The 27,195-nt window shown below is 44.7% G+C and overlaps 1 protein-coding gene across 5 annotated transcripts; it reads left to right on the top strand.

Moving 5' to 3' along the window:
* Positions 1 to 112: 112 nt before the first annotated feature.
* LOC114221942 (uncharacterized) lies at positions 113 to 24,893 on the top strand. 5 transcript variants are annotated; one of them, XM_028120220.2, is made up of 7 exons: positions 115 to 220; positions 14,565 to 14,634; positions 14,893 to 15,149; positions 17,182 to 17,230; positions 17,524 to 17,630; positions 18,089 to 18,141; positions 18,417 to 24,893. In XM_028120220.2, exons 1-7 carry the CDS (start codon positions 199 to 201, stop codon positions 18,573 to 18,575), a joined length of 717 nt encoding a protein of 238 aa, XP_027976021.1. In that variant the 5' UTR covers positions 115 to 198; the 3' UTR covers positions 18,576 to 24,893. The 5 variants fall into 5 exon arrangements, with proteins under 5 accessions (XP_027976020.2, XP_027976021.1, XP_087873502.1 ...); XM_028120219.2 differs by lacking the exon at positions 14,565 to 14,634 and having other exon boundaries at positions 113 to 220; XM_088017376.1 differs by lacking the exon at positions 14,565 to 14,634 and having other exon boundaries at positions 132 to 220; positions 14,993 to 15,149.
* Positions 24,894 to 27,195: the final 2,302 nt, after the last annotated feature.

Below are 27,195 nucleotides of genomic sequence, written 5' to 3'. Positions count from 1 at the left end.
TGAAGATTGCTCTGCAAGCTGCATCAGCCGTTGGCTTCTGATTCCGGGGGTGTGAGTCTCCCTCCGGGCCCAGACAGGCAGTGGAGGAAATGAAGAGGCTTTCCAGGGAGGGGCCAGGGCAGGAGGATGGGGTAGGGCGGAGAGCAGCCACGGTGAAGGCAGCTGCCTCTGCAAGACGGAAGGCTCTTCCCGCTGCTGATGCTGCACCTCCAGGTGTCCGGTAAGTGGCTCCGGGGAGCCTTAAGAGTTCGCTTTCAGTTTCTTTCCAGCTTGTCTGGAATCCAGGCAAGCCTGCTGTAGAGTCGACACTCGGTGGCTTAAAGGGATGAGAGCAAGGTGCCCACCTTTCCTTACAGCGGTCCCTAGGGTGCCGTGATACACCCTTAATCCCCTCATTGGATGCATAAGTTGACAACTGTGTACGCAGATAATGGAGAGGAATTTTGTCCTTTTGGTTGGGGTGCGTCGAAAGGCTCATAGCAGAAGGTTGGAGCTGCCGGCTTGGAGCTTTATGGTGAGCCGTTGGGGAGCCTACAGGCAAATGTGTATTGTTGGGACAGACAGACGTATGTGTCCACCCGTCCTAGATCCCAAAGTAGACAGTGAGCACCTTGAGTGTAGCAGTCATGCCCTGGTCTAGACATTTTGGTCCTCCAAATCCCAGCACAATGGTGGGCCCACGGGGATTTGTCAACACCTGCCTGGTCCAATACAGTGACTACCTGCAATGTGGCTAGTCCGAGCTGAGAGGTGTTGCAGGTGTGAAATGCATACTGATCTCGAGGACTTGATAGGAAAAGAGAACAAAAAATATCCCAATAATTTTTATATCAAGGGCACCTGGGTGGCTCAGTCAGTTAAGCATCTGCCTTTGGCTCAGGTCATGATCCCAGGGCCCTCAGATCGAGCCCCACATCGGGCTCCCTGCTCCGCGGGAAGCCTGCTTCTCCCTCTCCCACTCCTGCTTGTGTTCCCTCTCTCGCTGTGTCTCTCTGTGTCAAATAAATAAAAAATCTTAAAAAAAATTTTTTTATATCAGTACAGGTTGAAATAACCATTTATTGGATATATTGGGTTAAATAAAATATATTATTAAGATTAACGTCCACTATTTCTTTTTGCTTTTTAAAATGTGGCTACTACAACACTTTGAATTCATGTGTGACTTGTGTTACATTTCTCTTGGACATGTCCGGTCTCTATTGCCCTGACTTTGGTCCTACCCCTTCTCTCTTTCCTCAGCTCTCTGATCAGACTAGAGATGCCCTTTGTCCTGGGCATATAAAGGCCTCAGAATCTTTAATTGGCCAGAGTAAGAGCTCTTGTGTATTTAATACACGTTGAATCACTGATTACATCTTAGCAAATGCATTGCTCATACCATGTAATCTATAATCATACCCTTTGTTCTCGGATAAAGGAATTCGGGTGGCAGCAAGTAGGAGGGGGACTAACTTTTATTAAGCACCAGTTTCATAAATGTTTTCTCCTTTAACTTTATTTTCATGACAGCTCTGCGAGGTAGGCATTATTTATTTTTTCAGATAAAGAAACTGAGGCTCAGAGAGCTCTGATAACTGGCTCAAGATCGCCCGCCTAGAAAGAAGCACAGTGTCAGGACCCAAAACCTGATGTGCCTGGCCCAGAAGGCAGGTTTCCCCCCCACTCCTAGCACGTGGCTTCATTTTCTTATATTTGAAATAGAGTCCACAGGGGATCCCCCACTTACTTGTAGGTCCTGTTATGCCTGCACATGAAAGGAAGTCATTAGGGAGACCCTGGATGATTTATTTTTTATCACCGATTTCTAGACTGTGCAAGGAACAAGCCCAGGGCTTGTTCTCGGAACACCTGGGAACGTTCTAGTCCTGGCATGGCCCCAGTGTAACTAAGTGGCCTAGGATGCATAGCTTCCACCTCTGAAAACAAAGAGGACCTTTACCACTTGTGACTCCGAACCTGCTGGCTGGAGAAACTGAATGAGGCTGCTCTTGTTGCTTAATCCCTAATGGGTTATACCTAGAGTTGAGGAATTTTGTTCTAAATTAAGATTTTTTTTTTTTTTAACACTCTGAGAACCTGTTCTTTCCTTATGCCAAGATTTCTGTTGATTGCTGGAAACCAAATTCCAGATAAGGGAGTCCATGTTGCGTAGGTGGGCAGGAAACCTCAAGTTCATTTTCAAGGATCAGGGGGCTTTTGACGACCACTATGCAGTTAGTGTTTTCCAGAGCCATTTTGTACATACTGCTGCATGCCTTGGAAATTTCGATCTGGTATAATTGCTCTAATGACTAGAAATCCTCATTATCTGTTTAGCAGATGGGAGGGGAATACCAAGGCTCTTCACAAGCCTGCTTATTAATCCTCCCTGAAAAACCGTTTTAGAAGAGTGACATCAGAGCTGGGATGCCCTGGAGGAGTGCTCTTTTTAGGACTCTGACAGCCTGTCCCCTTGCTGAAGCTGAATGTAAAGAGCAAGCCAAGTCCCGGGGTTCTCCTGGCTGTACCTCTGATCGGTCCACTATAGGCCGTTAAGCTCCCAAAGCTCCCCACTCCCCAGCTCAGGCCCAGCGCAAACCTCTTTATCCAATGAGCACGGACTGCTGCGGACAAGGCCTATGAAGATTCATTTTCCAGATGGTTTGCCATTTCTTGTCGCCAGGCTCTGGAGGGTAAATCTAAGTGTCCTGCAGTAGTTAGTTCTTCCAAATGGATTTCAGGTGAAGGGTGATTTTTATCTCTCTAACTGGGCAGAGCCATACATTAATTCGCTGTCAGTTTTTGAGGCCTGATGTTAAAAGAAATGGGTCAGGGAATATACCCTTAATCTAAATCCCTTCGAAACTTGGTTCTGGGCTCAAAGGCGTGGTGGGGAAAGGGACAGGCGGAACAGTTAGTAAGGTTTTGAAATCTTGTTTCTTTTTTGTTGTTATTAATTTCTTCATTAATTGAATTTTATGAGATAATGGTCTGTATGATATTGAGCATTTGGCATTATTTTGAAGTTGTGTTTCTAGTTACATACACACTCTGTAACATTCTTGGTCGGCCCGTTTTTACTGAATTCTATCTTATATCATTTCCCTTACATTTCAGGCGATGAGTTCTGTCAGCTTTTATTTAACTGAAAATACATTTATTTTATTCTCACGTTTGAGGAATATTATCATCTGATATAGAATGTTTTCTATGGAAGTGTAATTGATATACAGTTATATTAGTTTCAGGTGTACAACATAATGATTCAACAATTCTATGCATTACTCCATGCTAAATGGAGTCACCATCTGTCAGCAAACAATATTACAACAATCTTATTGACTATAGTTCCTATGTTGTACTTTTCATCTCTGTGACTTATTTTGTAACTGCAAGTTTGTACCTCTTAATCCCCTTCACCTATTTCACCCATCCCCCCACCCACTTTCCCTTTGACAACCACCAGTTTGTTCTCTGTGTTTAAGAATCTATTTTTTTTTGTTTATCTCTTTTTTTTTTGTTCCTTTGCTTTGTTTCTTAAATTCCACATATGAGTGAAATCATATGGTATTTGTTTTTCTCCGTCTGACTTATTTTACTTAACTTTATACCCTCTGGGTCCATCCATGTTTTTGCAAATGGCAAGATCTCATTTTTTATGGCTGAGTAGTATTCCATTATATTTATATAACCCCTCTTCTTTAGCCCTTCATCCGTGGTGGACACTTGGCTTGCTTCCATATCTTTGCTACTGTGAATCCTGCAATAAATAAAGGGGTGCATTTATCTTTTTCATATACTGTTTTCATTTTCTTTGGACAAATACCCAGTAGTGGAATTACTCAATTATATGATATTTCTAGTTTTAACTTTTTGAGGAACCTCCATACTGTTTTCTGCAGTGGCTGCCCCAGTTTGCTTTCCCACCAAGAGTGCACGAGGGTTCCTTTTTTGCCACATCCTTGCCAACACTTGCTGTTTCTTGTAGTTTTGATTCTAGCCATTCCGACAAGTGTGAGGTGGTATCTCATTGTGGTTTTGATTTGCATTTCCCTGATGATGAGTGATGTTACGCCTCTTTTCACATGTCTGTTGGCCATCCGTATATTTCCTTTGGAAAAATGTCTATTCAAGTCCTCTGCCCATTTTTAATCAGATTCTTTCTTTTTCTTTCTTTCTTTCTTCCTTCCTTTCTTCCTTTATTTCTTCTATATTTCTTTCTCTTTCTTTCTTTCTTTCTTTCTTTCTTTCTTTCTTTCTTTCTTTCTTTCTTTCTTTCTTTCTTTCCTTGCTGTTGAGTTGTATAAGTTCTTTATATACTTTAGATGTTAGTCCCTTATCAGATATATCATTTGCAAATATCTTCCTCTTCAGTGGGTTGTCTTTGCTGTGCAAAAGCTTTTAATTTTGGGTATAGTCCCAATAGTTTATTTTTGCTTTTGTTTTCCTTGTCCAAAGAGACATATCTAGAAAAATGTTCCTATAACTGATGTCAAAGAAATTATTGCCTATGTTTTCTTCTAGGAGTCTTGTGGTTTCAGGTCTCCATTTAGGTCTTTAATCCATTTTGAGTTTATTTTTGTGTGTGGTGTAAGAAAGTGGTCCAGTTTCATTCTTTTGCATGTTGCTGTCCAGTTTTCCAACACCACTTGTTAAGGAAGAGAATTTCCCCATTGTATATTCTTGCCTCCTTTGTCATAGAGTAACTGACCATGTGAGCATTGGTTTATTCCTGGACTCCGCATTCTGTTCCATTGTCTACTTTTGTGCCAGTCCCATACTGTTTTGATTACTACAGCTTGGTAGTGTATCTTGAAGTTTGGCATTGTGATACCTTCAGCTTCATTCTTCTTTCTCAAGATTGCTTTGGCTATTTGGGGTTTTGAAAACCTGTTTCTTTCATGAGTGTGCTTATTAGCAGCAAGTTCCTGTCGTTCAACACATTCTGTGACTACTAACTAATCAAAGATACTTGCTCAAAACTGTGTAGCTGCAAATAAAAGGAAGGAAACATTTCATATGAACAAAAGTCCTGCTAAGTTACTTCTGGAAAACAAGCTCTTTTGAAGATTTTTCAACATGTTGGTGTACCTGGGTGGCTCAGTCAGTTAAGTGTTTGCCTTTGGCTCAGGTCATGATCCGAGGGTCCTGGGATTGAGCCCCTTATTGTGCTCCCTGCTTAGCGGGGAGTCTGCTTCTCCCTCTCCCTCTGCCCCTCCTCCCCACTTGTGCTCTCTCTCTCTTTCAAATAAATAAATAAATAAAATATTTTTAAAAAAAGATCTTTTAACATGTCAACAACAGAGATCATCAAGATACATGTTACCTTCAAATTAAATTTTTTTTTTCTGTGAAAATCCGTAAGAAAAGAAACTGTAGGTCAAGCTAACCTTGCAGGCAGCAGCTCTGATGGGAAGAAAAAGGCAATGATGCTGTTCTGCTTTGCTAAAGCTCGTTATCTCTGTACCCCTAAAAGACTATAACCTTCAGACTACCTCTCAAAAAAAAAAAAAACCCTAAGGAAAAATGACAAGGCTTACTATTAACATGGCTATTAAGACATGTCATTATCCCAGGCTACAGTGTGGCACGTTCAGAAACTGCCGAGGGAAATTTATGTGTGCTTTTAACTGGGTCAAGAGCCTTCCAAGTTAGGGAGCACTCAGTAGGCACTCAATAGATGCTGAATGAACAGGTTGCGGTGAGGAGCCAGCCCTTTGCTGATTTGCCATTCTCAGGGCTCTTGCTGGTTCCTAAGGCTTCTGGAAGCGCCCTGCATCCTCTAAACCACAGAAGGGAGTGAGGTGCGCTCATGTTCATTCAGCGGGACAAAGTGACATCTCTGTTTAGATGCAAGTCTTGAGATCCTGACAGAACCGGCTTGGCAGTGCTGCCTGGGGTACCCTGGGTGGGGATGGAGATGAGAGAGGGAAGGGAGAAGGGTGGCTGGAAGGAGCACAGTTCTGGTGAGGGTGATGGTTGGTGCTTTCTGGGCATGGTTGGAAGGCTTCAGAGGGACAAGTTCGGATGCTCCTCCTGCCTCTGGGCAATCCAGCAAGTCCTTCCTACTAGTGGCACAAATAGAAAAAGACTGAGGAAAACTGGCTGGCTCGTCTGGCGGGTGATGGAGGGGTGGGTCAGACTGGAGGGTGGGGGCGGGAGGACCTGGAAGGAGACAGAGAAGGGGCAATCCTCACTCCAGGCAGCAGATTCTCCCCAGCTGCCAGCCATGCTCTCCTACTCTCTCTTTCACAGTGATCTTCTTACTTTACGACAAATATTTCACATCTACTCTGCAGGTGGCTTTGAATTTCAAAATGAGCTCAATACAAAGTGACTCCAAAGAGGCTCAGGCACTGGGTACACCAGATTAAGGTGACATTTACTGAAATGTGTTTTAAAATAGGATCTCAGGAACGTGGAGATAGTCCAACCCTTGCTCATCACATATCAAAATCGATTCACGGCAAAACAAACAAACAAACAAAAACAACCAACAACCCAGGTTCATTGCAAAGCTGCTTCACTGACCTACATGAAAAATAGGCGGTACTAGAAAAAGGTCAGAGCGGCAGGTACATTCTGGGCTTCGTCAGAGGCAGGAAGGGGAGATGCTCTGTAAACAGAAGGGGAAACCTAGGGGTTGTAGATAGAACCTTGACCTTCATGAGAATTTTTTTTTTTTCCCCTCCAGGCGGTGGGTTCACAGGCAGCTTCAATTATGCCCAGGCTGCTTTTGGCAATTCCATTCGCCTCTGAACACTTCTTGTTAAAAACGATCTTCACTTTCCAACGCTTCTGTTGCGTCAGAACTGGCCTCTTAGGGTTCCCGACTCAGGCCCCTCATGCTGGCTGGCTCTCCTTATCCTGACTCCTTCCTTTCTTTGAGGACCACTGCCCCTTCTTCTCCAGCCTGAGGGGGGAGGCCAGCTCTCTCCCCACCCTACCCTCCCTCATTCTCTTTTTTCGCCTCTCCTCTTTCTCACTGTCTTTGAACACGGTAAATGCTCACTGCAGAAGGATTGGAAAACCCGGAGAAGTAATAAAGAAGAATATGAAACTCACCAGGAGTCTCACCACCCCGAGATAATTATTACCAACATTTGGGTATTTACCTTTTCCTGATGTGGATGTGGAATGATGGCAATAATATATGGCCAAGTGGGGGAAAAAGGATACACAGTGCACGCATATACGGACACACGTGCGTCTGGCATATTTATTTTAATGGAGCATATTTCACATTCTGTTGTGTTATTTGTCTTTTATTGACTTGACAATAGGGTGTGAGCATCTTCCTCCGTCAATAAATGTGTTTTCATAGATCACTTTAATGGTTAAATGTTATTTCCTACATTTCCTACAAATGGATGTCCTACAATCTGCCATTTCTCCATATTAAAGATGTTTCACAACTGCTCTTATTGCAAATCACTTAGCAGTCATAGTCTCACCCCCAAATGCTAGCATGCTGTTAGAAAACAAAATTCAAGAGGTGCCTGGGTGGCTCAGTTGGTTAAGCGTCCGATTCCTGATTTCGGTTCAGATCATGATCTCAGGGTCGTGGGATCGTGTCCTGCGTGGGGAAGAGGTGTGGAGCCTGCATGAGATTGTCTCCTTCTCCCTCTGTCCCTCCCTCTTGCTCTCTCTCCCTTCCCCCCCCCTCACACACATACACACACAAGTGGACTGAGTAAATTTGAAGATCTAATTCGCCTTATTCAATGATTCATAAACTGGGCAACAGCCCATCTAGCAAGTAAAGGGGAGCTCCAAAGGGCTACAGATAAGGAAAGGTTTTTTTTTTTCTAAGATTTTATTTATTCGAGAGAGAGAGAGAATGAGAGAGAGAGAGCACGAGAGGGAAGCGGGTCAGAGGGAGAAGCAGACTCCCCGCTGAGCGGGGAGCCCGAAGTGGGACTCGATCCCAGGACTCCAGGATCATGACCCGAGCCGAAGGCAGTTGCTTAACCAACTGAGCCACCCAGGTGCCCTATAAGGAAAGGTTTTTAAAGGCAGGACAAGGAAGTCATAAATAGAAAAAAAAATGATTTTAGGAGCGGTCACTTTCATTTGGGGACAAAAGGGTATTAATAAGTAGATTAGTTGATCTTCCTTTGGGGATGGAGAGAGCCTATGTGACAGATTGCCTTACTGGTCCCGACCAGAAAACTCTGACCTGTTAAGACCAGATTTCTGGGGGAGGTTGAAACTGCAGTTAGAGTAGGCTTTAAGTCCCATTTTGGTGACTTGGCCTAAGGACACTATTTTGGGTCTGTGGTTTTCTTTTTAACAATCCACATCCTTGGCTCTTTCCTCAGGATAAATTCCTCTAAGTGAAGTTGCTGGGCCAAAGAAGTAGGGTCATCTGCAGGGCCTTTTGATACACACCACTGAATTTCCCTTCAAAGAGATTCTAACAACTGACTTCCTGCCAGAGTGTCCATTCCTAGAGCATTTACTAGGACTGAGCATTTTCCTTCTTTAAAAAAAATAGTTTTAAATTGTTTTAATTTAACTGCTTTGCTTATGACTGAACTAGAACTTCTTTTATAGATGTATGCAACTGGCCATTTGCATGTCTTTGTCCAGACATATCTTGATATGGGTTCAGTGCCGGAGACTGGGTAATAAGGCAGCGTGCAAGGATCACAAGACATGGGTAGTCTTAGGATTCATGGTTAAGATGAGTCTCCTCTTTCTTTTTTCTAGAATTTTCTATTTTGGAGAAGTTGGCATCAATGTCAAGAGACTACTATTTCTTTAGATTCATTTTCCAAACTCTGTGTTATGTGTTTGGGTTCTTTGTATTTTTTCCTAATTTTTCTTGCAATCCATCAGTTATGGTTGACAATGGCACTAAAAGGTAAATTCACAGCCTGTTCACATTTCTGTGACAGATTCACGTAACCAATGGCATTGTGCTCTTTTATTGTTATTTTTTTGGACTTTCACCCCTTTCTTCCCATATTTATTCAACAATTCAAATAATTTCATTTCTTCTATAGGTAGTTTTTCATTTTCTGTTGTTATCATTCAATACCTTTTTTTTTCACTCCAGTATCTTAGGAGAAGCAGCATATGAACCTAGTATTTTATTTTGGTATTTGTAACTTTAAAAAATAGTATGTAGCAGGCTGTGAAATTTAACTGCAGTTAATTTTTGTCTTGAAGAAATTTCCTTTAACTACGCATAAACAATAGCTGTGGTTTAATTCACAGTCCATTATATAGACACCTCTAATGTATGATAATTAAAATTAAAATAATAATTAATATTAAAAATCAAGATGCTAATGTTAAAAAGAAATGAAATATTAAAAATAATAATTAAAGTAATTATTTTATGGAGACATAATGGTAAATGAGCATTAATTGCTACAAACGTGAGTTATGGCATAATGCAAATCTGATAGATTATCATTCGGAGCTCTGAGCCACCATTCAGACAGCCATATGAATTTTAGTGCAAAATTTCAAATTTACCCGATACACCAATACTAATAGAGGATTTTTTTTTTAATTTAGATAAAAATCAAAACAGCAGTTGGAAAAGCAGCTCCTTGTTCCGAAGCATTATTTAATGTAGATGTCTTAAATCAGTGAGTTCTTTATCAACTCATTCTGCTTCACCTTGTGAAGCAAGTAAATGTCAACACTGTTAGAAAAAGTCTTTTTATTTCTGTGTGTCAGAAACTTATCATAATAAATGGATTTGGTTAGATAAAACATTTTTTGTTGTTGTTATCTGCCAGAAAATTAATAAGAATATAAACCACCTGGGACGCCTGGGTGGCGCAGTCGGTTGAGCGGCGGATTCTTGGTTTCTGCTCAGGTCGTGATCTCAGGGTCATGAGATCGATTGCGGCATCGGGCTCTGTGCTCAATGCGGAGTCTGGTTGGCGTTCTCTCTCCCTCTCCCTCTGCCTCTTCCCCTGTGCTCTCTCTATCTCAAGTAAATAAATAAATCTTAAAAAAATATATAAACCACCTACCGTGGGAGTCAGCAGTTAAATAAAAATGTGAAAAAATTCAAAATGATAATGATGTTTATGATGTGGGTAGTTCTCTTAGATGCCATGCCCTTGAGTAATACACAACCTGAACAACCGCCCTTCACTACTCTAGATGTTTATGTGGCCATTACAGGTAATAGAACGCTCCTACAAGCATAAAAACAACCTGTGTAAGAAACGCAGGAGAGGCTACATGATAGTCAGACCTGTGTTTGGATGAAGGTCACGCTGTTTGCTGTGACCTTGGGCAATTCACTCACCACTCCCTAGGAATCCTTAGTCACCCCATCTACAAATGAGAGTAAGTAATATCAACCAAGAGGCTGACATCCTGATTTTCTTAGGAAGTGAATGTTAAGGCAATTGTTTGAGGCTTTTGAATAAGCCACTGGGCAAACTGAAAGCCTAAAGATGGTCTTTAAAGCAACCTCCAACCAATAATGGCCTTGTCACAAACCTCAAGAGCACAGAGGGTTTCTATTCTGAGAAATGAAATTTTGCAAAAACAACCAGAAAAAAACAGTTAAAGTCCCAGATATGGTGAGAATATTTACTTCAGAGGAAGCCAGGAGGAAGCTTGCTTAAATATCTTCCTTCCTTCTGGCCCTCGTCCGTTCTGCTGACCCCGCTTGATGACAGCAAAACGTCCATCGGTGGCCAGCCTGGAGAAAAGGAATGTGTCCAACCTTCCATCCCTTCCTCAAGCACTTACCTGGGCCTGCTCCATTCCAGGCACTGGCCTCCCCTCTGGGTAGATAAATCAAATCAGACATGACCTCGGTCCGCGCAGGGCTCTTGAAGTCAAGATTGTGAACGGTCTTTCCTGTACCCCATCCTCCCAGGTTCTGTCCTTCCTTCCTTCCACTGTCCTAGGCGACAGCTTCCCTTCCTCCTCAGGTGTCCGGCGGACCTTTTGTTTTCAGTGATTTCAGATATTCACTGAGGGAAACGTGACAGCACGTTCCAGTGGCCGGACTTTGCTCGCAGCACCCTGGCCTGTCCGTGGTCCCAGCACTGCCCAGTTATCTTCCCGTTGTCCAGCACCAGCACAAACGCCACCTCCCCCAGCCCCACACCAACCTTGCCTTGTCACCCAAGCTGGAAGCAAACTGTCCTTCCTCTCTGATCCAAGAGCTCTTTGTTTGTACATCGTTTTCAACACCGTCCCCACACCTGCCTTTGGTTACAGCAGCTGTTGGGGTCACTGGCTGTCTTCCTTGGGGTGGGAGGGGGAGCTGGGATCGCACTCTTCGAGCCAGGGCCATGTCCAATTCCTCCCTAACTCTGCCCGGAATTAGCTTGATTAAGTCCTTCTGTTGGTGGCACTCTGCTACCTTGAGTCCGCCCATGGCTCTCATGGTTTATTTATGGAATATTTTTTGGTCTCCTATATTACTCCGCGCCCATTCCCTCCCACTCAACCACCCCACTCCTGCCATTGTTTTATTAATAAAAGTGCAACCTCTAATCTATCTAAATAACCATAAATTCATTTATACATTTGTGTCAGCTCGAATGACACTCGGAGTTGTTTTGGAGTGAATTTGCCTGTTGACTAAGGGAATGAAACACTGCCTCGGAATGTCAGGCAGGAGCAGCCAGCGAGGAAGGGTTCGGGGCAGGGCAGGTGACCCTGGGAATTTCAGTGGGAGGCGGTCAGCAGCTTAGCCTGGCATGTGCTTCTTCTTCCTCTCCAGGCTTCCCCGACTTCAGAGCCATGTTTCCCCCACCTTCAGAACCCCCCTGGGCTCTCCCCGCTCTGGCCGGGCAGTCTACACAACGGCTGCATTGCTAGCCAGGAGGCCCTGCAGAATTTTCTCTTCCAAAAGATTCTGTCCTTGACGTATACTGCCATTTGGGAATGGCCATGTCTGTTTCTCCTGTGGCTTGTGGTTTGCACCCCTTGCAGAAATACCCCTCTCCCACTCTCTGGGGAAGGAACACCATGAGTCCCTAGACCAGAAGTTCTCAAACTTTTTGGTTTCAGGGTCCCTTTACACTCTTAAACATTATTAAGGAACCCAAAGAGCTATTGTTTATGCAGGTTATATCTATTTATATTTACCATTTTAGAGATGAAAACCAAGAACTTTTTTTTAAAGATTTTATTTATTTATTTGACACAGAGAGAGAGAAAGCACAAGCGGGGGGAGCAGCAGGCAGAGGGAGAGGGAGAAGCAGGCTCCCCACTGAGCAGGGAGCCCGACTCGGGGCTCGATCCCAGGACCCTGGGATCATGACCTGAGCCGAAGGCAGATGGACGCTCAATAGATTGAGCCACCCAAGCGCCCCACCAAGAAATTTTTTAACTATTTAAGTTAATTAAAAAATAATACTAAAACCATTTTGTACTAACATAAATAACAGTTTTATGGAAAATAACCATATTTTCCAAAACATGAAAAATGTAGTGAGAAGTGAGGCATTGATTTACATTTTTGCCAATTTCATTATTAATATCTGGCTTGATAAACGGGAGCTAGATTCTCAGATCTGTTTCTGCATTCAGTCTGTTGCCCTATCACACGGCAGGTAGCCTTTGGAAAGCTCCAAAGTACACTTGAATACAAAGTACTATGTACACTTGAGAAAGACTGAGAGTGACTCAGTGTCTCATAAATAAGACAATAAAAAAGGCAACTAGCGTCTTAGTACTGTTATGGATGTAGTTTTGACCTCACCGACCCTCTGAGATCTCTGGAACCCCCAGGGAGTCCCTGGGCCACACTTTGAGAACTGCCCGCCACTTTATACCATTGGTTTCTTGACGGCAAGGCCATCTTCTTTTCATCCTTATAGTCTGGGTTTTAAGCAAACTATGGTTATGACTCGGTAAATCTTGTTCAAAATACTTGGAAATATCCGTGACATTGAGGAGTATCCCCCCACCACGGCAATAGCCCCCGGAAATACTCCACTTATTCGGGGGATGCTACAGATGTTGATAGCATTTGGATTCTTTTGGGGGACAGCCTCGAGAGGCATTGGTAGTTCCGTTGAATATTCTCAGTGGTCTCAGATCTCTGTTCTTTGAGGAGCATTTTGATTTGGGGGAAGAGCCAAAGGCCATCTAGAGTGAAATCTGGTTAATAATATGGATAGTCAATTGGGTAACACTACATTTTGGATTTTTTTAAAAGTAACACTGACTCCTTAAAATTTGGATTGCAAATCTACTTTAATAGCCATTCCCCAATTCTACACGTATATTTATATGTGTGCAAAATGATGTTGGAGCATGTTTAATAATTGTGCCATTGTTTGAAAAGCAAAAATTAGAAACTATTTCGATGTCTACTACTAGGAGACCAGTTAAATAAATAGTGGGCATCCATGGAATAGAACACTCAGCAGCTGAAAGAAAGAGAATGTTCTGTACATGTTGATAATAAGTTAACTCCAAGATATATCAAGTGACACAGCAGAGGCAGAACAATGTATATAGCATGCTATCCCCTGGACGGCAAAAAACTATTTTGCATGTGTGTGTCTGTACGTCTGTGTGTGTCAGTACGTCTGTGTGTGTCTGCGTGTTTGCTTATGGACATACAAGGTGCACTCTCACCTGGAAATGCTGGTTGCCTCCAGGGCAGGGGGAACAAGCTAACTTGGGTGAAGGGTGGGAAAGCAACTTTTCAAAGACCATCCTTTTGTATCTTTTAAATTCTGAATGATATGGATGCTCCCTAATAAAACAAAAACTTTTAATCTAAATAAATAAGTAAGACAAAAACTTTTAGAAGCTCCAAACTAAAAAGATTATGATGTTCCCTCCTCCCTCCAAAATTAAAAATGAAATAATTCCTAACATTTAGAAAGGCTATTCTCCAAAGAAAAGTCCTTAGTCGTCCTTGAGTAGTATGACTATCAGAAGGAATGTACAAAGAGCAAGGGGCCATGTGCCTAGGCGACACTAGAAGGGGACATTTGTGACAAGAACTGGCTATCTTTGTAGTGGTGCCTTATTCTTGTCGTCCTTGCCCCATTTCACAAATAGGGATACTGAGTCCAGCAGGCTAAGGGACTCATCCACGTCGCCTGGGATCTTGGTTCATTTGGGGATTTCCTACCTGCTTCTGCAGATCTTTTTAGGGGGATGTGGTGGGGGGTACAGAGGGGACAGATCCTCTTTTATTTGGTCTTAAACATACCTTTATCCTCGCCTCACACCCTGAACGGAGGGTGAGTGGTTTCAATGGCGCCTGGTGGGGTGCGTCTCCCTGACTCTACCCCACACCCAGGAAGGACATCCTCCTGCAGGTGCCTCCAGGACACCGCTTTCAGTGTGTGGTAGGCACAGCTCCCCTATTTCTAAAATCGACATTACCCACTTTACCACCTACTTTGTCACACTCCATCACCGCTTTGTCATATGGCTTGGTTGGTTCAGAGGGACTTTGGGCTGTTTCAAATCAACTTCCCTTTCAAAGGATAAAGGTCTGCCAACAACGAAGGGATGCAAAAGTCTGTGGTTGAGGCTCGCCACGACTCCGATGGATAGAGGCTGCGTGGCCCTGGTCGGGGTGCTAGAAAGCAGTTTTTGGCTTTCCTTTGTTCGTTCACCAGATACATATGGGAGCTATTGGCTGCGTAGGCACTGTTGGAGGCACCGGGGATGGAGGGCTGATGAAAACAGGTAAGTGTTCTTGCAGAGCTTGTGTTCTTGCGATGAGAGACTGACAGTAGTCAAAAACCAAATAAATGATAGAGGTAAATTCATATACAGGTAGATCAGAGGGTGACATGACAGAGAGAGGCTGGAGAGTCCACTCCAGCCACGTGCTTGCGGGAGGACTATCTGAAGATGCTTTTCTTTGGAGAGAAATGCTCTCGCAATGCTCTTTGAGGACCTCCCCTCCACTGGTGGGATGCTAACACCTGGCCCACCCCACAGGTTCCGTGGTGGAATAAGAAAGGTGAAGAGAGGGGCCAGTTCCCTGGGGTTCCGTGTCTGCCAGCTTCTGCTAAATACCTCTGAGAAACTCTGCTTCCAGCTAAAGGAAACCGCCTGCCCTACGACCCTCAGGACCTGGCACAGGAACTGCCTGGGTGGACTTCCTGGAGAAATGAATTGGACCAACTGTAGGTTCCAGAACGCCAGAGCCAGCAGCAATGCCTTCCTGGACGACCCCACACCACTGCTCTGCTCCGGTAAGACCAGCTGAAAACCAGCCCAAGGTCAAGTGGCTATTACTTACTATTAAATCATAGTCTGACCACTTAGTTCTCAGCTCTGTGAAGTAGGTATTTTTAATATGTCCATTTCACAGATGAAGAAAATGAGGCTCAGAGAGGTTAAGTGACTGTCCTAAGATCACGCAGTTAGAAAGTGCCCTGAGACCCAAGTCACTGGACCCTAGAGTTCAGGCTCTTTCATGACTATCCTTCACGCTCATTCTCCTCATTCCCACTGACCCTCCTCTGCCTTCCCAGGTATGTCCTTGCCTTCCTAACCCTGGAGGGACCTCCTCATGCTGTCTGTCCTCCTTGTCATAAACAAGTGTGCCCTATCCCAGCCAGCCACCCCCTCTTGTGCCCCAGGCTCTCCTCTCACTGCTCCAGGCTTATGTGCACATCCCCCTGCACATCAAGCCCTATGACTTGGCTCCTCATCTTCGGTGTTGATGCCACGGGCACTGGGAAGATCTGGTTTCCAAATCCCCTCCCTAGTCCTCACTCGGAAGGTGGGCAGGAGCTTGTCAAAGAGAAACTTGGTGAGGTCAACTATCTTACTCAGAAGGGGGGCAGAAAGAAAGACAGAGGGGAAGTGGACCATGAAGGTGCCTGATGCAATTCTATTTGGCTTTTAGTGCCCCAAGAGGCTGTGATTCTTGGTGGGTCCCCTCCTAGATACTATTTATCATTGGTGGGTATCAGGTCGCCCTAGGGATGCAATATGTTCCCTTTACCCAACCTGAGCAACAATCTCTGCATTTGGGTGCCTGACAATCCAGCTCCCGAGGCGTGTCTGGAGAGGTGCTACCTGCCATAGGGGCCAAATTGTGCAGCTCCTCTTTATGGGGGGGAGGAAGTGGGAGGGACTTGAGTGCAGACAAAGAGAGCTTTGGGTTTGGAGTCCAAAACTCCATGGCTCCAGCACTTGTGTGGGGCAAGTGGCTTATCCTGAAGCTTCTCACGGGCCCAGTGGGAGGGTTTGACTAGGTATGTTTTAAGATTCCTTCTGACTCTGAGAATCCAGGGACAGAGAGGGGATGGGCTTGGTGTCTCCATCCCTTGATGCAGGAGAAATGTTTTCACATTGTGGAGAACAGCACCGCACCCCCCCCCCCACCCTCAGTCTGGGCAAGCTCTCACACCTGCTACCTCCACCCAGTATCAGCCCAACTTTCCAGGGTCCTGACCCCTTCCAACCCCACCACATGTCCCTCTCTGGGTACCCCTCATCTGCATCATTCTGGTTATCTTTTTTCTGAACATCCTGTCACATCTGGTATCCCTTAACCCTTTGTAAGGGGGAAAACTTGAGAGTGAAATGGCCACACAAAGACAGCAAAGTGTAACATGCATACACACACTATTTGAAGTCAGAGAGATGTGGGTTCAAGTCCGAACCTTGCCATTTACTAGTTCTAGGACCTTGAGCAAGTCTGATCTCTGTCTGAACTGGTTTCTTTATTAGCAATTATTCATATCTCATTGTCTATTTATGAAGATTAAGTAAGATAATGAATGTGCCTGGCAGATATCAAGTCCCCAATAAATGGTAACTAATATTGCATTGATATCCTGTAGAGCTCATTTGCATGTGTGCTATGAGTCCTTTTGGACTGCTCAGACAAATGACCATAGACTGGGTGGCTTATAAACAACAGAAATTAGTTTCTTATAGTTCTAGATGCTGGTAGATCCAAGATAAGGCAGTAGTACATTCGGTGTCTGGTGAGAGCCTACTTCCTGGTTCAGGAATAACCATTTCTCCCTGTGTCCTCACATGGTGGAAGGGGACAGGGGGCTCTATGGGGGCCTCTTTTATCAGGGCACTAATCCTATTCACAAGGGCTCTACCCTCATGACCTACTTCCCTCCCAAGGGCCCCATTTCCTAGTACCATCACATTGGGGGTTAGGAGTTCATATATGAATTTTGGCAGGACACAAACATTCAGGCAATAGCATGTGTGTGAAAATTACTCTCAGATTTCCTTTCCTTTTCCTTTCTGCAGAAAACTTCACTACCTTGGAGCCAGAGGCTAAACTTGATGAACTCAACAGGTAGATGAAGGAAGGGCTGGACCCATGGACGAGTAGTATTGGGAATTGTGGAGGAAGGGTCTGCTTGGCCTGGGTGTGGGGATTGGTGTGAGTTGGACCATGGCTCTGGAGGTTGGGGCAGAGGAGAGAGGCTCGAAATGGAGGCAGGAAATGGTTGGGTACCCAAGACATGGAAGCCTAGCGATGGAAGAGCTCCTACAAGAGTAGGAAGGCCCCAGGGCAATTCTTTGGAGGGTCACCAATGCCGGCCAAGCAGCTGGGACATCCTCGTTTCTCTTGTCTGCTTCCCCCAGCTTAGGCACTGCAGCTGCCGCCATTTCTGGCTCTGTTGGTGTTGTGGCTCTCATCTTGCTCCTGGTGGGTCTCTTGTCCATGATGCTGAAGAAATGGAGACATGAGAGTGAGTTGAACAAGCTGGCCCTGGAACAAGGGTGGAGATGGGGATGTCTCTCTTAGGGGGCAAGCCTTGGGGGGTGGGAGGAATGGTGAGCTCTGGTGTCTGTTCTCTAGAGCTACCAGAAACTCTGCATAGAGCAACAGATTTATTTATGGTACAAATTCTTTATGCTGAAAGCCATATACAAGCAATCTGCATATATACTTATGGTTTATGGCATCAACTAAGAGAAATATTGATGCCACATAACCTCATCTAAGTAGTAACCCAAATTATAAAGTGTACCAATAGTGCTCACTCTCCCATCTCATTTTGGGCATTTAGCTTCCTCTCAGGAGCCCTTGTGGGTTCAATACAGTGAATTTTGCATATCAAAGTTCAAACCTAAGCCCAGCAACCAACCGAGTCAAGATAGTTACTATGCCCACTCAAGCTGACTCTGAATTTATTAATTTTTCTAGGACTATTTAAGAAACAACTGAGGCACCAGACCAGCTTTCTCCATAAAACTTCGGTAAGGAAATAGTCACTGTACCTAGAGGAGCTTCTGGTCACCTCTGCCATGATTCCATGCTGTTTCCTATGTAGACCCCATATAGGAGGTAGTGGGGATGAGGGAGAAAACAGCCCTAAAGTAAATGTTTTTGAAGATAGAGGGAAATCCAAGGTTTGCTTGGCAAAAACCCAATATTCCACCTGCAGTCCCCCAGGGGACCCAGTAGCTGGTATTGTCTACGGAAGTCTCTAGTGCCTAGATATCTATCTCTAACTGGGGTCCTATCTCTGAAGGAGCTTTCCTGCCATGCTGATGCCATATATTCCAATGTGATCAACCTGGCTCCCTGGAAAGGGGATGACTTCGCTGTCTATGCCAACGTGCCCCCTTTCGACCGCCCCAGGAAGACTTCACCAGACCGAGTGGAATATGCCTCCATTGTATTCCACTGATGGGAAGCCAGCGAGATGCTTCAGGTGGAGCGTCAGACCTATGCCCCAGCTGGATCCTGAGTTGGCTTGTGCTTTAGATGGGTGGGGTGTGTGTGTGTGTGTGTGTGTGTGTGTGTGTGTGTGTGTGTGTGTCTATTTCGAAAAATGCATAAAACATATTCTAATGACTGTAAATGGCTGGGTATTTCTTCTAATTTATTGGAAACAAAGTGCAGTTCTAATGGGAAGGAGTGGCATACGAGAGACAAAGACATGCTGGTCCAAGCCACCCCAGCCCCAGAAGCAGGTTCCTGAGACAACTAAGAAGACTTCTCTGGCTCTTGCCCCTCCTGAAGCTAGGGTGGACGAGGAGGGTTCATACTGTTCAGGGCTCAGCTTCTGGATTGTGTCTCTCTTGTTCTGCCTTGTCAAGAATTAACACCCTGCTCATGTCTATGGAGACATGAATGGTTGCCTACCTTGTATGTCTGCCTGCCAGAACCGCTGCGCAGTATAGCAGGTGTGGGGAGAGGAGGTGGCAGGGGCAGCAGAGACATGTGAATTGCTTCTTACTGAGGGAGCAAGGCCTGGTGAGTGCCTGCAGGCACGGAGGGCCCCCCGGGAAAGGAGTGTGGAAGGAGTGCCTGGCGGAAGTGGGCTACATGTCACCACTGACCAGGGACAGCTCTGTGGGAACTTTGGAAGATGTCTAGAATTACAATTGGGTTTCTCCTCCTTTTCTTCATTTGAAAACATGTATTAAACATCACCATTTTCTAGACTCTGGGAATCTAGCTGTGACCCCAACAGACAAAACCTTGTCCTCACAGAGTTTACCTTCTAGGAGGGGGACACAGTCAATGAACAAATGAGCAACACAGATGGGAGCATATGCTATGGAGAAAAATAAAGCAAGTTGTGGAACGTAGGGAACACCAGGTGGGAGCGGGTGCTATTTTGCATTGTATGATCAGGGGAGGCCTCACCATTACTTGACCTAAAGGAAGTGATGGTAAATGGGGAAGGACATTCTGGGAAGAAGGAATAGCAAATGCAAAGGCCCTGGGGTGGAAGTATACATTACATGGTCAAAGAATAACAAGGAGGTGAGTGTGTTTGGCGTGGAAGGGAAACGGTATGAGGAGATGAGGTTTGTGCAACAAGTCACCTGAGTTTGGGAATCAGGAATCCAAAGCAGCATTTCCCAAAGCATATTCCACCAAATGTTCATTCAGAGCAGCCTGGTTTGGGAGGGATTAGGCCTCTGGCTGTACGTGCCACTCTCTGTACTCCTGTTGCTCTTCTCCGTTGATCTCCAGCATTCTCCTCACTCACAGGGGATGCCTGAACCTCAGGCCTGATCTTTATGCCACCTTAATCCTTTCATCACCCAAGGTGACTTAAATGGCCATTATTGGATTAATCTACTCAAAATTTGTGTCCAAATGGCTTTAGAAAATAAGTTCTAAGGCAGTCTTCCTTGCCTTAGCTTTAGAAAATGAGTTCTAGGCGGTCCTCCCTGCCTCTGAGCTCAAAGTTCCCCAAAGTGTGTCCTTCTAGTTATGGGAGACATTAATCGATTAGGGATGGAGAAGCTAAATGAAATCTAGGACCAAATAAGTTTGGGAAATGATGAATAAGCAAAGAGCAATGGAGAAAAAGAAATTTTCACTTAAAACCAAAGCTGGTGGAAGCCACTGCTTGTCCTGTAGGGAGGGTAGCCAGGTTCACGTCAATAAGAACACTATCTTGTTGATAGTGTGGCTCCATTCCATTCATGGGGAAAGAGGAGAGGGGGAGGTGGTAGAGAGGAAGCACTAATATTTCCAACCCTCTGCCATCTTTTCTGTGTCAATCAAGGGCAAGTCCAGGAGTAGACAGCCCTTTGTTTTGGCAGAGATGTATGCTTATCATGTGCCCTGGTATGCTAGGGACTTTCCTGGTGTATAGTGCTGTCCCAGCGACATTATTATGAGATCCCCTTTCACTCAAAAGTGTCATAGTTTGGATGGTACAGTATGCAGTCACCCATTAACAAGGCTTTGAAAAAGCAAAAGAAGGTCTAAGACCAAGTAAGGAAGGGAAAGTGAAGATGTTTTGCACAGTAAAGTGAGAATGATTTGGAGGGGGTGTGGAGGAGGCTGGGAGAATCATGAGTTAGGGGGTTAATGCAGCAAGTTTTGAGGGGAACAGGGGCTAAAGTCACATAAAAAACTGCTGCCACTACAAACCTCAGGAAAGCCTGCTGAACACACCAATGCCTGGTGCAGGTATTTTGGGGAAGGGGAAAGGGGACTGAAATACACATCTTGGTCAGCATAGAGCAGAAATAAGAAGGAAGTGGTAAAAGGTGCTATATGAATGAGTTGGACAAGTCGGAGGGAGGCTGACCTCAGAGCTGGAAGTGAGAACACAAACCCTCTGGAAATTCTCAGAAATCTAGGGGAGGACCCCAGAATTTCCAAAGAACCAATGGCTAGAATATTGAGCCAATGGTATTAAATCTTAATGGGTAGATTGACCTCTACATAAATCTGGGTTGTAAAATTTAAACAGGATTCTTTAGTGCAAGACTTCTCAGAGCCTTCAATATGTAATGTATTCTGTGAATGACCATGTGGTATTCTTTAAACTCCCTTTCATTCCCTGATGGGCATCCCATAGGACAGAAAGTATTCCTTGTAGCACCTGTGGGAAGAGCTGGTATAAGGGGTTACCTGCCTAGGTGGCTCTGTCACAGAGGGACCCCGGTGACCAGGGAGGGTGCAGAGTAGCCTCTAGACTTTCATGGTGGCAAATGGGGTGACTGCCTAGCCTGAAGCCAGGACACCCCCTCCACCAGCCTTGATTTGTGCACAACAGCTCCAAATTCTTAGTGAAGCAGCAAGAGACATCTCTCTATGGTAGTAGCTCTCAGCTGGGAGAAAGTTCGCTCCCCCTTCTAGGAGACATTTGAAAATATCTGGACACATTTTTGAATGTCCCAATCAGGTGGGGGATGTGTGTGTGTTACTGACATTGGGTAGAGACCAATAGATGCTGTTAAACATCTTACGATGCGCTGGACACTCCCCGCCCCCCACAAACTAGAATTGTCTTTCACAAAACGTCAGCAACACTGCTCCTAAGGAATCCTACTCTAGGGTCCTCCTGGAGCTCATGTGCAAGCCCACCTTGGTGCTGGCTCCTATAGATATCTAAAATAAAGATATTGCCCAGGCTTTCTCTGCCCCAATCTTGGGACCCATGGTGATTCTAACACCAGTTAAATGAACACTTAATGATAATTAAGAAATCTTAACAACTAGAAGGAAGGATGACCAACCATCCTGATTTGCTGGGGACTGTCCCAGTTTTAGCATTGAGAATTCTAGGTTCCGGGAGACCCGTCAGGTCTGGGCAAATAGCTAGGACTCCAATACTAAATCAACCTTTGTGACTTTGGAGCAAAGAGCTGCCCTTCCCAGTTTGGATGGGAGAATTCTGGATATCTCCAGCTAAAGCCTGGAGGGCAAGTGAGTTATGTGCTCCAAAAGGACCCAGGTCCTGGCTTTAAGACAAATTCCTCTAGCTCATCCTCAGAAGAAGTTGTCCACAGCTCAGCAGCCTGGCGGGGGTAGCTGTCTTCCTCTCTTTGCTCTCCACCCGCACCCATGGCTCCTGCCCTGTATCACTCTCCGAGGAGCTGCTCAGAGCATTTTGCTGAGTGAGTGAATCGGATGCTGATCTTCTAGAAGATTTTTAGGAAATTCTGTTAAGTAGGTTGAGTAGCTTCTAGACATTGTGGCAACTGTTCTTTCTCCTGGAAAAGCATAATCCTGCAAGGCTCTGAAAACCCTCAAAGAAAATGTATCTATTTTAACAAGGACAGGGATTTGAAACATGAAATACTTTGCAAAGTCCTAAGAGAAATCTCTGTGACTGGAAATGAGGCTCACTTGCTCTCTTAATGTTTCTATTGGAGGATAGAAAAAGCCAGCTTCCCAGTGCCCAGCAGGGAGGAGTATTTTATCACTGACATTATTTAGAATTACTGGCACATGGTGATAATAAAAAATAGACTGCCTTTAGTTTTATTGTTTTAAAATCCTCTACAGACAACACACCCCTTTAATTCCTGCTTCTGGCTCAACCTTTGCCAAATGAACTAATTTCCCTAAGTCCAGGCTTTCTCATCTGTAAGTTGGAAATAACAATGGCTACTTTAACAGGTGTTGTCTGATGATGTTACATGAAAATATTCTGTAAATTATAAGATGCGATAGAAAATGTGAAGAATTACCAACCAGTTATTACAATTGATTATGTTTAAGGAGTTGTTTCTCATTGATTAGTTGAGCGAACTAGATCAGCAGGACTGTGTTGTCATCATTAGAAGGGACTGGCCATTATCCATTAACACATGTTTTTTTGTTTTGAGAACCTGCCTCAAATATCATTGAGCAGCAGCTCCTCATAAACAGGAACTCAGTAAATAGATAAATCGCATGATCCCCAATTTTTCACTTCCTTAGGAGCTGATCATCTAAGTGGGGAGCTAACATAGACACAAAACAGTGGAAGAAAATTTGTGTGCAAGGTAGGCTAGCCCAGACGGACGAAATGTACAACAATGTACAAAGTTCCAAACATAACGAGACTGATGAGTACAGAGGAATGTCCTTCATTTTCAAAGGATTCTTGTTTTTAGAAAAGGATGTATTTCAGACTTTGCAAAAACAGTGTACTCTTCTAATAGACTCTGAAAATACGGTTTTGGGCATGGAATGTTGAAAACTGGATCTAGTAAATTCATCGACATCCCCTGGAAACACACCAGCTGGGGCAATCTTGATTGCCCAAGGAAAGTGGGGTGGGGGACAGCTCGGGGCTCCAACATGTTAGATGGATCTTCCTTGAGGCCTGGTATCTGTGCACTCCTGTCCCATTCCTGCTATGTCTTTACCATGCTTTTGGGGTCTCCTGGTCAGGCTCCCCCTGTCCTCTGATATTGGAGCCCCTCTGGGCTCCCTCTTGGGAGCTTTGTCCTCTTACTTTACTCCCAAAGGCTTCTGGATGCCACTGAAATCAACATCTCTAACTGCAGACAGAAGCTGGGGCTTCTCTGACCAAAGACCGTGATGAGCCCCTCTGCTATCTATTCCCTGACTCCTTTTAACCTTCCAGAATACAGCATTCATCACACCTTTGTGCGATTTTTTTAAATTTATGTACTTATTTTTATTTTTTGAGAGAGAGAGAGAAAGAGGAGGGGCAGAGAGAGCGGGTGAAAGAGAATCTTAAGGAGGCTCAGGGCTTGATCTCAAGATTCTGAGATTCTGAGATCATGACCTGAGCTAAAATCAAGAGTTGGACGTCTAACCAACTGAGCCACCCAGGCTCCCCCTTTGTGTGATTTCTTATCTGACGTCTACGATCCCACGCACATGAGGATGAGGACCACGTCTATCTTCTTCACTCGGTATCCCAAATGCTTGGCACAGGGCCAGGTGCATCAAAGACCATCAAGAAATACCCACAGAATGAATGAATGGCAGAACCATTTGGAGGGGAATAACATAGTGGCCATCGTAGGAAAACCCTCAATTTTTTTTTCTATAATTCTTTTTTAGTAGCAGCTTTATTGAGGTAGAATTCACATACCATACAATTCACTCATTAACACTCATGCGGTTTTTAGCATATCCACAGAGATGCACAACTAGTACCACAATCAATTTTAGACCCATTTGCATCATCCCCGCTCTCAGTAGCTGTCACTCTCCATTTCCTTGTATGCTATTTTTAAAAGATGGTACACACGGGGATTGAGCCCCAGGTCAGGCTCTGCACGCAGCGGGAAGTCTGTGTGAGATTCTCTTCCTCTCCCTCTGCCCCTCCCCTGCTCCCACGTGCTCTTTGTCTCTAAAATAAATAAATAAATAAATAAATCGTTTAAAAAGCAGGGGGAAGAAAAAGGTAATACAGCCGAACATTTGCAGAGTGTTGTGTCGTCCACAGAGTACTTCATGCAGGCTCATTGATTCCTGAACAACTCTGTGAGGTGGGCATTTTAGGGCATCTGTCCCTGAGGTTAAGCTTCAGGTTATAGAACAAGGCCCCCAATCAATAAAAAGTTTCAGCTGGAAGAGAGGACAGGAGCGGTGGGAGTGGCCGGGAGCAGGAATCTTCTGCCTGTAGACCGCTAACTCTGGAAAGGCACGGGGCTGGGTGCTTCCCGTGTGCTGTCATGTGAACGGAGGGCTCTGTGCCGCACCCTGCCCATGGCATGCTGACCTACTCACCTATGCACAAAGTCCATTAGGGCATACAGAAGGCACACAAATATGGCATAAGGCAAATGGCTTTTTGAAATAATAATAAAAGATCTGAATGTGAATCCTGGTTCTGCTACTTACTTACAATAACCCTGAATTTGAGAACCTCCCCAATTTTCAGTTTCTTTATTTTAAAACAGCATCCTCCTTGTGAGTTTGTTGTGAGGATTAAATGAATTAGTGTATAGGAAGCAACTGCTACAGTTGCTGCTGCTCAATAAATAGTAAAACACTTTATTACTAATGATAAACAGATTTGAAAAAAATAAATTAAAACCCTCATGGCAGTAACACTCTATCATTACTGAAAAATGATAATTCATTGCTCTCCAGATTGTAGATAAATGATCATGCTCAAATACTGCTAATGGAATACATCTTCTGAAAGCAGAAGGTCAATATGATGCAAGAACCATAAGTGCACTTTCCTTGAACTTAGATATTCACTTCTAGAACTTATTCCTAAGGAAAGAATCTGAACGAAGGGGGAAAAAAAAATCTGTGTATACAAAGTTATCCATGACAGTGTTATCTGCAATAGTAAAAAAACAAAACAACCGAGTGATGACCCAAGGGATGGTTTGAAATTTAGGGTTAGACCAGCAAGGTGGATATTATGTAGCCATTAAAAAGGCGGTAAAGGGGTACCTGGCTGGCTCAGTCAGTAAACATGCAACTCTGATCTCAGGGTTGTGCATTCAAGCCCCACATTGGGTGTAGAGATTACTTAAAAATAAAATCTTTAAAAAAATACCATGAAAACCATTTAGGCACAGAGGGAACCCCTTGAGCAGACACCCTGAGGATGGAGGGAGCCTGGAAGAGGGTGAAGAGAGAAAAGCAAGCTAAATACCCGAGATACAGCTTTAAGAGAGTAGGTAGCTGCCAGGTAGTGGGAGCCTTATAAGATCTTGTTCAGGATCTTGGATTTCATCCTAAGTGCAATGGGAAGCTACGGGAGAGTTTTTAACAGAGGGTGACATAACCAGAACTGTGGGTTTTAAAAGCTTCTTTGTTATAATGTGGAAAACAATTTGGAAAAATTATTTTTAAAAAGCAAGTATGCAGGGGAAGTAGTAGGGAAAATATATTAGAATGATTGCATAGCGAGCAAGGTGTTTTCCCTTTGCCAGAAAATCCCTACTCCTGTTGACACACCATTTTCTTCCCTTAAAGATGGAGAGAGAAAATAGCTTCTCCTGCAGACAGCAGCTGTGTTCTCTGGGAGACCCTGTACCCTGCAGCTGTTGGAGGCATTGCACAGGGGAAGGGGCTTGGGAAGGGATGCGGTCTCATGAACCGTCTGGGGAAGGTAGGGGAAAGCGTGTTATCGACGTCCATCAGCCACTCCAGCCGGTGACAAACTATCAAAAATAGCTTCCTGTTGCTGTTACAGATGTTATAACTTCATTTATCACTGTTCTGATCTCCCCTCGAGTCCTGCCTTTGGGGCTGGAGTCTGTCGAGCTCAAAGCAGAGAGAGGAGGGCCATATCATGTGGGCCTGGGCAGATGCGCCCTGGATGGGGAACCATGTGAGGAACGCATTCCTAGGGGCCTCTGGGCAGGAGCAGGCTAAGTGCCTTTGTGGGTGAATCCTCAGCTCATCTTTGGCAGGTGTTTGCGAGTGGTTAGGCGGTGCATGCGTGAGCTGCTGGTGTACACCCGTGCATGTGTAACAGAGCACTTGACTTTATTCCCTCTCTTATTCATGCCACCATCCTACTACAGGTGCAGGCAGAGTTCTGGCCACCCAGGACACAGAGACCCTCAGTAATTCTTACTTGGCTCTGTAAAGCAGAGTCATGGATGATCTAATCAAAACTCCTTCCAGTCCTGTCTGAGGAAAATACAGTCCGGAGAGGTCAAATGCTTCAGATCTTTAGGGCACTGACGTCCAAGTCAAGTGGACTTTCTGTGGTTGCATCACTGTCTAGTGAGAGTGCACACATGGAGGACCCCGAATACGTCCCGTTCAAAGATCCTTGATTAACGACACAATGCGGTGAGCCTCGGAGTGGCATCATGGAAGGTTCTGGTCCAAGAGTGGTCCACACAGAAGCGCAGAGCTGCGTGAAGCTTACACAGCTCTGGCCACTGCCATAGCCATACCAGGTTCACGTCAAAGGGTAAACGAAGAGTCAAGACTCAGCTTGGTCCCTGTAAGTTAACTGCAGCTTGAGGTTAATAGAGTTCATGGCAGAATCAGGAGCACAGAGGAGTGTATTTGATATTGGCAGGTGAACCGGGAGGGTATGGAGAGCCCGGTTAGGAAATCACTCTTGTGGGTTCCTAAATCTTGAGTGATAACAGGGCTCTATGTTC

Source organism: Eumetopias jubatus, unplaced genomic scaffold, assembly GCF_037043125.1.
Source record: "Eumetopias jubatus isolate StellerSeaLion01/CBP00866 unplaced genomic scaffold, mEumJub1_p1.0 scaffold_12, whole genome shotgun sequence".
NCBI lineage: Eukaryota > Metazoa > Chordata > Mammalia > Carnivora > Otariidae > Eumetopias > Eumetopias jubatus.
Note: the sequence above shows the minus strand (reverse complement) of the source record. Positions and strands in the feature narration are given on the sequence as shown.

Excerpts from the sequence above, each read along its gene's own strand:
- LOC114221942 (XM_028120218.2), top strand. The coding sequence starts at position 14,492 with ATGGATAGAGGCTGCGTGGCCCTGGTCGGGGTGCTAGAAAGCAGTTTT. Across the intron at positions 15,150-17,181 it reads CACACCACTGCTCTGCTCCG|AAAACTTCACTACCTTGGAG; the intron begins GTAAGACCAGCT and ends TCCTTTCTGCAG. Across the intron at positions 17,631-18,088 it reads GAAGAAATGGAGACATGAGA|GACTATTTAAGAAACAACTG; the intron begins GTGAGTTGAACA and ends TAATTTTTCTAG.